We start from the raw sequence: 12,109 nt of genomic DNA, 5'->3' as shown, positions 1-12,109 counted from the left end.
TTATATGTTTTTTTGGGGGGTTTGTTTAGATCAATTTTATTGAGATTCAAGAAAGATTTTTCGGAATTTTAATTTTGAGTTGTGTAATTGAATTAAAAAAATAGTTTATAATGCATCAAAATGTTATGATACATCAAATCACTAAATTCTCCCTAAAAAAACAAATTAAAAAAGTCACCTTGGTAGAATCCTCTATAAAAATATAAAAAAATTAAGTCAATGAAATAAAAATTAATGAACAAGGACAATCCTCAACCACGCAAAGTTGTTTGTGTGAGGGAGCTTCATCACATTATATTTTTTTTTCAAAGGAGGATGTCAATGGGAATTACGATGGGGTTGGTGAATGAATTAAAAAATCAGAGTGACGAAGGATTTTGGACAAACAAACAGTGTCATTGGTTGCAGGTGGAGAGATTTACCCCATAAATACAGAGCACTGCGCTAGGGTCTACACGAATATTTAGCAGAGTTTTCATTGCGCTGAGGAGGAGGCGCCACTTATATCAGTCTGCTATTATTTCAGTGAGGTTCTCCTTTTTTGAGGTCTGAGGGTCGAATCCCATGGCCAGGTGGCTTCGAATGGCTGCCCTGGGAGGAGGGGCGGGCACGACGACCTGGCTGGCCAGCGCTGGCGGTTTCCTACTGGCGGTCACATGTGTGCTGGCGGTGGTGGCTGTGGTTACCGCATCTTGTGCTGTGCATTTGCATTTCCACCGAAGGGACGAAAAAACTCCTGCCCCTGCTAAACCCACCGAGTCCCTAACCCGTGGTTCCAGTGGTTTCAAATTTGCTTCCAAGTTCCCAGGGCGGGTGCTTATGAACAGCAGCAAGAAGCTGTTGCTTTCTAAGAGATGGGGGCGAAAAGTGGAAGAAGATGACGCGGAGCTGAAGGCATATGACCGTGTTGCTATGGAGGAGGGCGGGGGAGATTCTGTGTGGCAGAGGGGCATACTGATGGGCGAGCGGTGCCAGCCACCGGATTTCTCAGGTATCATCTTATACGACGTTAAGGGTAACCGGGTGCCTCAGTTACCTCCGGGCTCTCCCGAGCTCAAGATATTTCATGCTTCTCTCGACCAGGTATAAAAAAAACATATTAAAATTACAGTTTCTTTTGCTTTCAAACATTTTTGCTTCTCCATTTTTTTGCTTATTGATCTCTGTAAATAATGGCATGAGCTGATGGTGTTCATTGCTGTGATGAATGCGATGGGGCTCAACAGCGGTAGCAAAAAATTTAGAGAAGCAGGTGGAATTCGTAGCCCTCCATATGACTCTGGGGCTCTGGCCGAAAACATTTCAACGTAGTAGTCATAGGAAGCTTGTATCGTAAAAATATAGACTTAAATTGATGGAGCGGACTTCAGATTTCTTTGTAAATTCGTATGTGTGGTAACTGTAAAATTTTCTCTGTAAATTCGTATTTGTGGTGACTGTAAATTTTTCTCTGTAAATACGTATGTGTGATAACTGTAAATTTCTGTGTGGAGCGTTACCTATGTAAAAGTGAAGATAAAATCCTTGTTAAAAATAATAGAATTGACTTCTTTTGGAGCACAAGTTTTTGCCCGCTGTTAAAATGTGGTTATGGTTTGGTTAATTACGGAATTCTTTTGGGATGACCAGCTTTTGTTGGTCGGTAGATTGTGGTTATGGTTGATTAATTATAGATATGAGTGGATCTTTTATAGGGTAGATATTTATAAGGTAAATGTGTAGGTGTAATGTAAAAATGTAAGTCATTTTAAATGTTGATTAAATAAAAAAATAATTAAAAGTTAAAAGTGATATGAGGATAAGTGTAAATATTTAAACGTTGGTTCGATTAATAAAAAGTTAAAAGTAATAAACAAATGGTTGAAAATAATAAATAAAAAGTTAAAAGTATGTGTGTAAACATTTAACTCAATTAATAATAAAAATTTAAAGAAATAAAAATAATAAAATTCAATTTGTTATATTTTTATTTTGTTATTAACTAGTGAATAGGTTTTGTTATAATACTATGGGCCAATACCATGGCTTATTAATACCACATGCATAACTTATTTCACAATCAAAATATTTTATAAGAATATGATAAGATTCTTAACTATGGATATTCACTGGACTTGCCATTAATATTATGAACTTGTGAATAGGCTTTGTTACAATACCATGGGCCAATACCATGGCTTATCAATACAACATTCCCAAAAATCATAACTTATTTCACAATCAAAATATTTTATAACAATATGACAAGATTCTTTACCATGGGTATTCACCCCACTTTACCATGGATATTCTTAACTTGTATATAGGCTTTGTTACAATACCATGGTAAAAACAATAACTTATTTCACAATCAAAATATTTTATAAATATTTTATTTTAATTTAATTTTATCAAAAAATTTAATTAAATCTAAAAAGGTTATGGTTACTTTTGACATATATCTAAGCCTTCTATTCCCGTAGAAATTAAATCAAGGTTTCAATAAAATTAAAAATGAGACTACTTTTAGATATAAAGATGTGAAATTTATATAATATAAATAATATTATTAAGAACTGGCATAGATCCATTTTAACTAAAGATCCAAACCATTAGAGCAAGCAAATTGACTAACAATAATAGAGGAAAGATAGTGCATAGTTCCTTTAAGTTTTTCATCATTGTATTTTCTTTGACATGATTCATCAAAAATATAGGTTTAATATTTTACAACCAATAGAGTTTTTTTAAATTTAGATACTATGTTAAACAGAGAGAGAGAAGGGGGAGTAGAGAGTGACAGAGTTGGAGGGTGGATAGAGAGAGGGGGAAAGAGAGGAATGAAGAAAGAGAGGAGGGGTGTAACACCCCAAGCTGCAAAAACAATCACTGTGCTTACTAAGTTTCATTTTACCTTTTACTGCAATAATTTTCTTACTTTATATTGTTAAAGTGATAAATGACTAAGGTTGGAAGGCCTAGATATTTTCTTTTATTACCTAACTAATGGATAAACTAGGAGTTAAGGTATCTTTACAAAAGACTCTTTGAAACAAGGTAAAAGAAAAAGTAAAAAAAAACAGTTGCTCATTTGTTACTAGGGAAAAGGAATATAGAGATAGGAAGTCCACATAGGGGATGCTTCCTTGAGCAGGGTGAAATAGACCAGTGGGAAAAATGCTCCACAATAGTCTGCGAGGTAGAGGACTTGAGGACAGTTAAAAAAAAAAGTTGCTCATCTGTTCCTCCGGAAAAGGAATATAGAGATGGGAAGAAGACCAGATAGGGGATGATTCCTTGAGCTGGGTGAAATAGACCAGTGGGAAAAATACTCCATAACAGTCTGTGAGGTAGAGGACTTGAGGCTGCACATTGAGCCCTGAGGCCCAAGGTATCCAATGGTAGTTGGACTTATTTTAACTGTGACAAGAAGGAAGTGCTCAGGGGAGAGTTTGGACTTAATCACGAGACTCGCAGTTGGGAGGAGAGACTATCCAGATAGAAATAGATTTGTATGATTACAAGTCCTTTTAACAAATAAGTAATTCCAATCTATATCTAGAAATTGTTGGTAGAATGAAAAAAAATAATAACTAATTTGATAGAAATACTCCAAGAGGAGAATTGCATAAAATGCATATAGGGAGTGCACAAAATTGAAATGTCTACATTCAACAGAACTAATAGTGAAATATTACAGTTAAGTATTGCATGGTCTAGTAATTTACCGCATTATATAGATACACAAACTCTTGAATTTATAAGAATAGATTTTTATGATAACAGGTATAGACTTCTGAATGAATAGAAGCAATAAGGTGTAGAAGGCTAGTCCTTTTCTGCTTAACTAGAGATCATTACCCCATCATTTGTGTTTACTTTTAGAAGGAAAATAGAAAGAATCTTTACCGGTCATTACGATGACAGAGAAAATCAGTAAGAGAAATATCATTATAGGAAGTGCTTTCTTTATAAAAAGATAACGAAGGACTGAATTTAAATAAAGTTCTTCAAGTTAAATAGAGGATTGTAACTTCTAAAGACCTTAATCAATCACAAAGTAACAATATTGGCTCTTCGGCCTGAAAACCTCATAACCATAAAACAACAGTAAATTCTAAGGACCTGAATCAATCATGAGGTTATAGTATTGGCTCTTCAATCGGAAGATCTCATAATATTAACACAGCTAAACTTTTAAATCATTAAACATAATTATCCGTTGTAGTCTTTCCAAGAAATACAGTTCGCTAAACCGCAAACAAAACTCAGAACAAGCAGTGCCAAAAATATATGTAGCGTCGTGCCCCAGGACTAGCACAACCTAATTACATTGATACAAACGAAAGTATGGCTTGGTAGTTTCAACATAAGGTTGCGGCCTATCAAACAAATTCCTACACAGTCCATTTTACTTTATGACTATTAACCATTTAATGAACAGGAAGGGAATTTCCAACCTGTAACAAAGAAGAAAGTCCATAAGCCCTTAAAGGAAATATGAGTAACACTGTTGAGACCACCCGACAAGAAAACTAGTTGCAGTGTGATGCATAGGGTACCTGCGAACAAGAACAACAGTCTCATAAATCTATCCAAGTCAAAAATCCGCTAATAACCAGAGATTCAAGTAATGCCAAGAAAGCGTGATTCTTACCTTAAGCTGACAAACTCCAATAGATGGTGACCCTCCTGCTTTTCCTGCAAGAGGTGTTGGTCAGTAAACCTTGAAATAAAAACTGCTAGTAAACTCTAGAAATAAATGAATAAAACTAAGAGAGAAACCGACTCACCTTCCAGAAGTCGATCAGGGTTCTGGCCACCAGCCATGGAATCTGAAGACATTGATGCCATCCCTAGATGATGGGAGGAGTTGTTTAGACACCATGCTATACGAAATGTTGGAGTAAAAATACAACCACGACAGCTTAACAAACTGAAATCGAACAGGGTCATGGGAATTAAGCTACTTGATGGTGCAACTATGTTGAAAACCTCCATTACGTGCAATAGAAAAGGGTTCGAATCAACCTGAAGCCGCCAAGGGCCAATAGAGTTGCAGAGTTGCAACAAGGAGAAGCCCAAATGAAACCATAATCAGTTGGGCACAACATTTTTGGGTAGATGGTAACAACCGAACTCTTTCCCACCATCGAATCGCCCTCCAGAACCCACAGGAGCAGATCAAGCCAAGTGTCATAGGAAAACCCTTGCCTCCGCCGAATACATGTAGTCATACACATCGAGATCATGCCGCGTGGAACCGAGAGTAGGGAGAGATTAGCACATGTCAGGTCAGGGACAATAAGACCTCTCGAGTGCCATGTGAAGAATAAATGCGACTTGGTGTGAACCTTAACTCCTATATCGCATTGAATATAATCAAATCAATCAGCAATAAATTACCAAGGCACCATTGAAGATAACGTAACAATTGTCAAACTCATACATAATAAACTGATATTTGTAATTTTATGTATGTATGTGTGTGTGTGTGTGTGTGTATTTCTGTAGACTATAAAATGTTTTTTGGTGTTACATATGGTATCAGAGCTCAAGTTCATACACTAAGACTCTTTTGGGAATTATGTATATATGACTAAATGTGACATTAATCAAAATGACTAAGTAAGTGTGCCTGTGAACACCGAGACCCACGTCAGCATAAAAAGGGGTCAGAATGTAGAGAAGCCCAAGACCACCAGACCTGCCAGAGACAACATATGTGAACGCTAATCCTGATATTTGGATACAGCTAAGAGAGGAATCTCGTCAAGCTAATGTTGTTCTACTCAAAACCGTTCAACAACTGTGTGCTGAGATGACAAATTTAAGAACAGATAATGAACGGCTACGACTAGAATAAGAAATAATCCTTAGAAGTCTGTCCAATTGACAGAACCAACAAGATCCAGACCCTAGTGTTGAAGATAGAGAGAAAACCCCAACAGCTCAACATGGAGAAGAGAATGCTGAGTTAGCTGAAAAACATGGGGAAGATGAAGAAGGGTGTTCAGACAACGTCTATGACTAGCGCAAGACAAAAAGACTAAAATCTCAGTTACAAGGAGAATTTAAAAAGATTAAATCACCCCTCTTTGAAGGGGAATCTGAAGAGGCAGCGGAAGCTTGGTTAATTGACATAAACAAATACTTTCATATTTATGATTACATTGATAAATTGAAGGCATGTTTGGTAGTTTATCAGTTACAAAGTAAGGCTACCCTTTGGTGGGAAGAAATCAAAACGGTGAGAAAAATCAATGAAGAACAGGTTACATGGACAAAATTTCAAAAGCATTTCAAGGATAAGTATCTAACTGAACGTTATTATGACGAAAAAGCAAAGGAATTTCACGAGTTAAGATTGGGAACCTTAACCATGGACGAATATGTGAAACGATTCACCTCCTTACTGCGCTATGTGCCTTATATGCAAGAAGAAAAGGCCAAAATTCAACATTTCATCAGTAGCTTACCCAATTTAATGAAGGAGAATCTCAAGTTTGATTACCCAAGAACCATGGATGATGAGGTGCGAAAATCCCGCATCTGCTACCAGAAAATGAGACAGAAGAGTGAGGGACCTAAGGGGGATTGAATAGGAAGGGAAGGAATCTAATCCCAAATAGACAAACAAAATTTACTTATGGCAGAAATTTACAGCAAAAACCTCTCAGTAGATTTCCAGCTAGAAACCAACCCAAAGCTACATATTCTGAAAATAGACAGTTAGAAGGAGTTAATAAATTTGTTAACAACCTGTAATCAAAACTGCCTCTGCAATGCTAGGGATGTGGAGAACCCCACTATTACAAAAACTGCCCACATAAAGCAAGGACAGAACAACTATCAAACATGCAAGAAGTTTCCATGATTGGTGAAGTGGCGAGGAGCATGCCCATAATTAATGCTCTCGATGACCATCAAGAAAAATACGAGCCCACCATGATTGAATGTGAAGGTATGCTCGCAAAACAACGTGTCTTTGTTTTTTCTGATCCCAGTGCTAGCCTAAGTTATGTTAGTCCTAAGTTTGTAGAAAGTTGTCAACTAAAAACTAGTAAGTTTCCAAAGCCATGGTTAGTTCAACTAGCCACTGGGGCAAAAAGAAGGGTAATTGCAAAAATAGAACGTTGTCCCATAACAATTTCAGGACAACCCATTTATGTTGACCTTAATATACTCCCTTTGGGTTCATACAACATTTTAATAGGGATGGATTGGTTGGAGAAATGTTGGTCCCTAGTTGATTGCAAGCAGAAAACTATCAGTTTTATCACTGAGTTAGGTCAAAGGAAAGAATTTCAAGGAATCAAGCCAAATACCAAGTTATGTACCATCACTGCTAGTCAGCTAGGAAAATGTATTAGGAAAGGTTGTTAAATATATGTTGTCCAGGTGGGATTTACGAATTCTAAAAATAAAATGACCTCCTTGGAAAATATTCCTATTATTCAAGAATTTTCCGATGTCTTTCCTGAATCCATTCCTAGATTACCACCTAAGCGTGATATTGATTTCACCATCGAACTAACTCCGAGTGAAACCCCTATATCAAGGGCCCATTATCGCATGAGCATACCTGAGTTAACAGAACTTAAAATTCAACTTCAAGAACTCCTGGAAAAGAAGTACATCTGCCCCAAAGTGTCCCCTTAGGGGGCCCCAATACTGTTCGTATGGAAGAAAGACGAAACACTGAGATTATGCATCGATTATCATCGATTAAATAAACTGACCATCAAGAATAAATATCCCTTTCTACATATTGACGATCTACTTGATCAGGTGCAAGGACCCAAAGTATTCCCAAAGATCGATTTAAGGTTTGGCTACCACCAAATAAGGATAAAAGAGGAACACATTTCAAAACCGCATTCCGAACTTGTTATGGTCATTACGAGTTCATGGTGTTTTCGTTTGGCCTTACGAATGCGTCGGCCACATTTATGAGTTTGATGCATGGTGTTAGGTCCTTATACTACTAGTGTAACCCCTTATTGTTATTAGTACAACCCCCTTATTATATTGTTGTGCCCATGTAGTCCCCATATTTTTATTATTGTTCCCCATAGAAACCCACTATTGTTATTGTTGTGCCCTTACATTATTATTGTTATGTCGGCTCTCATTATATTATGACCCCTTAGACTCTTATATATAGAAAGGAGGTCTTGTCATTTGTATCATCTGAGAATTGTTCATTTGTGTAATGTAAAGGAGGTTGCCCCCTCAAAGAGGCTGAATTCTAAGGCATTTATCTCTATTTTCTATCTTTTTGTGAGCTGGTTTCATAGCATTTGGTATCAGAGCTTTGGATTCTAGGGTTTCGCTGCTCCAAACAGGTCATCGTGGTATTTTTTCTATAACTTTTTTTTTTTTTTTTGCGACGTTTCAGAAGCTAAAATAAAACCCATTTAAGAAGAAATCTCGCCGAATCTCACGTCCGAATTTCATAACTTGTCTCACTATATTGCGGAGATATGATCTAGAGGAAGTTAGGGTTTTTGCAAGATCTAGAATTTCATCTAAAACAGGTCATCGTGGAATTTTCGTTATACCCATTTCGCTATGAAGTTTCAGAAGCTAAAGAAAAATCCCATTTGAGAAGAAATCGATCTGAATCTTGGGTCCGAATTTCAGATCTTTTCTCGCTATATTTTCGGATATATGATCTAAGGAAGTTAGGGTTTTTGCAGACTCCCGAATTACATCCTAAACAGGTGACCTTGGGAAAATTGTCCTAACTTTCTCTCTGAGCATTAGATTGAAATTTCATAAGAAGTTATAGAAAGAGGACGAACTTTATTTTGTTTGGGTATAATTTTCAGAACCTAAGGTTGAAACAATGACATGTGGCACATCATACAAGTTCACTCTACTGAACTAGTCTATAATTAGCTCATCGCGGTAGATTGAGAATAAATATTTCTTTAGGAATCCAATTGCGATCAGAATTGTGGAGTTAGAAAGAGGACTCGGAGGGATATTACATGCTGAAATTTTAGAACTTAAAGATCCGAAATTACAAAGTTACAGTCGTTTCAAGATTGAGCTCCTAAAATCAAGAAAAAGTGAGATGAGGAAGTTTGATGGCAAGGATTCGGTAAATTGGATACTACAGATGGAAAAATATTTTGATCTACATGGTGTACCACTATTACAAAAGGTACATATTGCATCTAATTATTTAGAACTGAATCAAGTTTTATGGTATAAAGGGATTTGTTCTCATGAACCACTTGTTATGTGGTCAATTTTCACGGAGGAAATGATAGCACATTATGAGGATACAAAGCGAAACACTTTCTTTAGCCAATTGATAAATCTCAAACAAAAGGATTCAATGGTTGAGCACACTGAGGACTTTCAAAAATCGAATATAAGGGTAAATTATATTCTAGAGAAGCAAAGGATTGATGTCTTCATAGGGACTTTAAAGGATAACATTCAACATGAGGTTCATCTTTGGGAACCTGATTCATTGGAGAAGGCATTCAGGTTGGCAAGAAAAATTGAAAGCGAAATTATGGAAACAAGGAAGCCCACCACTCACAACTATAAATATGGAAGTGTTTTTGCTCCTAGCCTCCCACAACCTACAAGGTTTACACCACAACAATTTGAAGAAAAAAGAGAAAGAGGGCTTTGTTACATTTGTGATAGCAAATACACTAAAGGTCATAAGTGTGCTGAGAAGAAATTATTTTACATAGATTTTGAAGAGGAGAAATAAAATGATCAAGAAACATCAAAAGAATAGGATATTTACTAGGAACCAACCCTAGAGAAAGAATAAATGAATCCGACCATATCTTGTAAAGCATTGGCAAGAATTACCACTCCTCAAACTCTCAAGATAGAAGGACATATCAAGAAGAAAAAGGTTCAAGAAGTGAAAGATCACATCAAGAAAGAAGAAATGAATCCAACCATATCTTGTAATGCATTGGTCGGGATCACCACTCCTCAAACTATCAAGATAGAAGGACATATCAAGAAGAAAAAGGTAATAGTGTTGATTGATTCAGGTAGTACCCATAATTTTATTCATTGTAAGATAGCCAAGGAATTGAATTGCTTCCTATACCCAGCACCAAAGTGTCAAGTGATGGTTGTAAGTGGAAGAACCATAAATTTATCTATCAAGCTATCCATGGGAGAATATGTATTGAATAGCCCAATGCTTTCCATTCCAATGGGTGGTGTTGATGTTGTACTAGGAGTCCAATGGCTACAATCTTTGGGTACAATAGCTTTTAATTTTCAAGAACTTTTCATGAAATTTTGTGTGGAAGGAAAGAAAGTTGAATTAAGAGGTATTGCATGGAAACCGGGAAAGATAATCAGCTCTAACGGTATGACAAAGCTTCTAAATAAGGAACAATGAGGCGTAATTGCACAATTATGTTCGTTAGAGGTTCCCTCATCGAAATCATCTATTTCTCCAGATATCCAAAAAGTCTTGGACAATCATTCCAAGGTATTTGAGACTCTCAAAGGCCTCGCACGTATTCGTAACCATGATAATGCTATTCATTTGACTTCATGAAGTGTTCCTCCAAACATCAAGTCGTATAGATATCCCTATGCCCAAAAGAGTGAAATTGAACGTATGGTTGCAGAAATACTAGAGGTTGGTATAATTCAACCTAGTTAAAGTTCTTTCTCTGCTCCAGTAGTATTGGTGCACAAGAAGGATGGATCATGGTGCATGTGTCGAGATTATAGGGAGCTCAAGAAGCTTACTATTAAAGATAAATTTCCCATTCCTGCCATTGATGAATTATGGGATGAATTGCATGGATCAATTTACTTCACCAAGTTGGATCTTCATTTAGGATATCATCAAATCAGAATGAAGACTGAAGACATTTCGAAAACAACATTTAGAACTCATGAGAGTCATTATGAATTTTTGGTCATGCCTTTTGGCCTTACCAATGCACCTTATACATTTCAAGGATTGATGAATTCCATTTTCAGACCCTTCCTTAGAAAATTTGTGTTAGTATTTTTTGATGATATACTAATCTACAGCAAGTCTTGGAAGGATCATGTTCAACATCTTGACAGGGTGCTCAAACTATTGGACGAGAAACAATTATATGCAAAAAGCTCCAATTGTTTCTTTGGAGTACAAGAGGTGGAATATCTAGGTCATATTGTATCTCATGAAGGTGTTAAGGTAGACCCCAACAAAATTAAAGCCATTAAGGAATGGAAAATCCCCACATCCATAAAGCATCTGTGAGGTTTTCTCAGGTTGACAGGGTATTATCGCAAGTTTGTTAAGAATTATGGGAGAATAGCAACACCTCTAACAACATTATTGAAGAAAGATGCATTTTCATGGACTCCAGAAGCAACAAAGGCCTTCGAACATCTTAAGGAAGCAATGTGCTAAGCACTGGTCTTAGCTATGTCGGACTTCACAAAAACCTTTATTGTGGAATGTGATGCTTCAGGAAATGGAATTGGTGTTGTTTTAATGCAAGATGAAAGACCCATTGCTTTCGAAAGTCATCCAATCAAAGGAAAGTATTTACAAAAAGCTATTTATGAGAAGGAAATGTTGGTAATACTACATGCACTTAAGAAACGGTGATCCTACCTAATGGGAAGATGCTTCAAGGTAAAAACGGATCATGATAGTCTTAAATACATTTTAGAACAAATATTATCCTCTGAAGTGCAACAAAAATGGGTCACAAAGATGTCGGGCTATGACTTTGAAATCATCTACAAAAAAGGGAATAAAAATGTTGTTTCAGATGCACTCTCAAGAAAGGATGAGGATGTGGAAGCATTGTTTTGTGTTATTTCTATTATCCAACTAGATTGGATAAATGAAGTAAGGGATGAATGGAAGAATGATGAAGAAGTTTGACACTCATTCAAAAGTTGTAGAAGATCCCAGTTCAAATAATATTTCCAGAATTTGATGAGGAAGGAAAAATAATATTGGAACCTGAATCCATCACAGAAACAAGAAATTGACAGCTACAAAATTGATCAATTTCATAGTATCTCATAAAGTGAAAGAACTTACCCGTTGAAGATTCCACATGGGAGGATGAGAATTTTATACATAATCATTCAGAACTACTCAAGCGTTGAGGACAAC

At 36.4% G+C, this 12,109-nt stretch overlaps 1 protein-coding gene across 1 annotated transcript; it reads left to right on the top strand.

The window, feature by feature from the left end:
- Positions 1–307: 307 nt before the first annotated feature.
- On the top strand, positions 308–1,383 carry LOC149174726 (uncharacterized). The gene is made up of 2 exons (XM_089422666.1): positions 308–1,083; positions 1,227–1,383. The coding sequence occupies exons 1-2, from the start codon at positions 565–567 to the stop codon at positions 1,230–1,232; spliced, it is 525 nt and encodes a 174-aa protein (XP_089278792.1). The 5' UTR covers positions 308–564; the 3' UTR covers positions 1,233–1,383.
- The last annotated feature ends 10,726 nt before the right edge of the window (positions 1,384–12,109 follow it).

The sequence above is a fragment of the Pinus tabuliformis genome, chromosome 4_1 (assembly GCF_031772625.1).
Source record: "Pinus tabuliformis cultivar Carrire ecotype Pingquan chromosome 4_1, CPIR1, whole genome shotgun sequence".
Lineage (NCBI taxonomy): Eukaryota > Viridiplantae > Streptophyta > Pinopsida > Pinales > Pinaceae > Pinus > Pinus tabuliformis.
The sequence above is the reverse complement of the archived record's forward strand: the minus strand, read 5'-3'. Positions and strand labels throughout refer to the sequence as shown.

Coding starts and splice junctions, on each gene's coding strand:
- LOC149174726 (XM_089422666.1), top strand. CDS start 565: ATGGCCAGGTGGCTTCGAATGGCTGCCCTGGGAGGAGGGGCGGGCACG.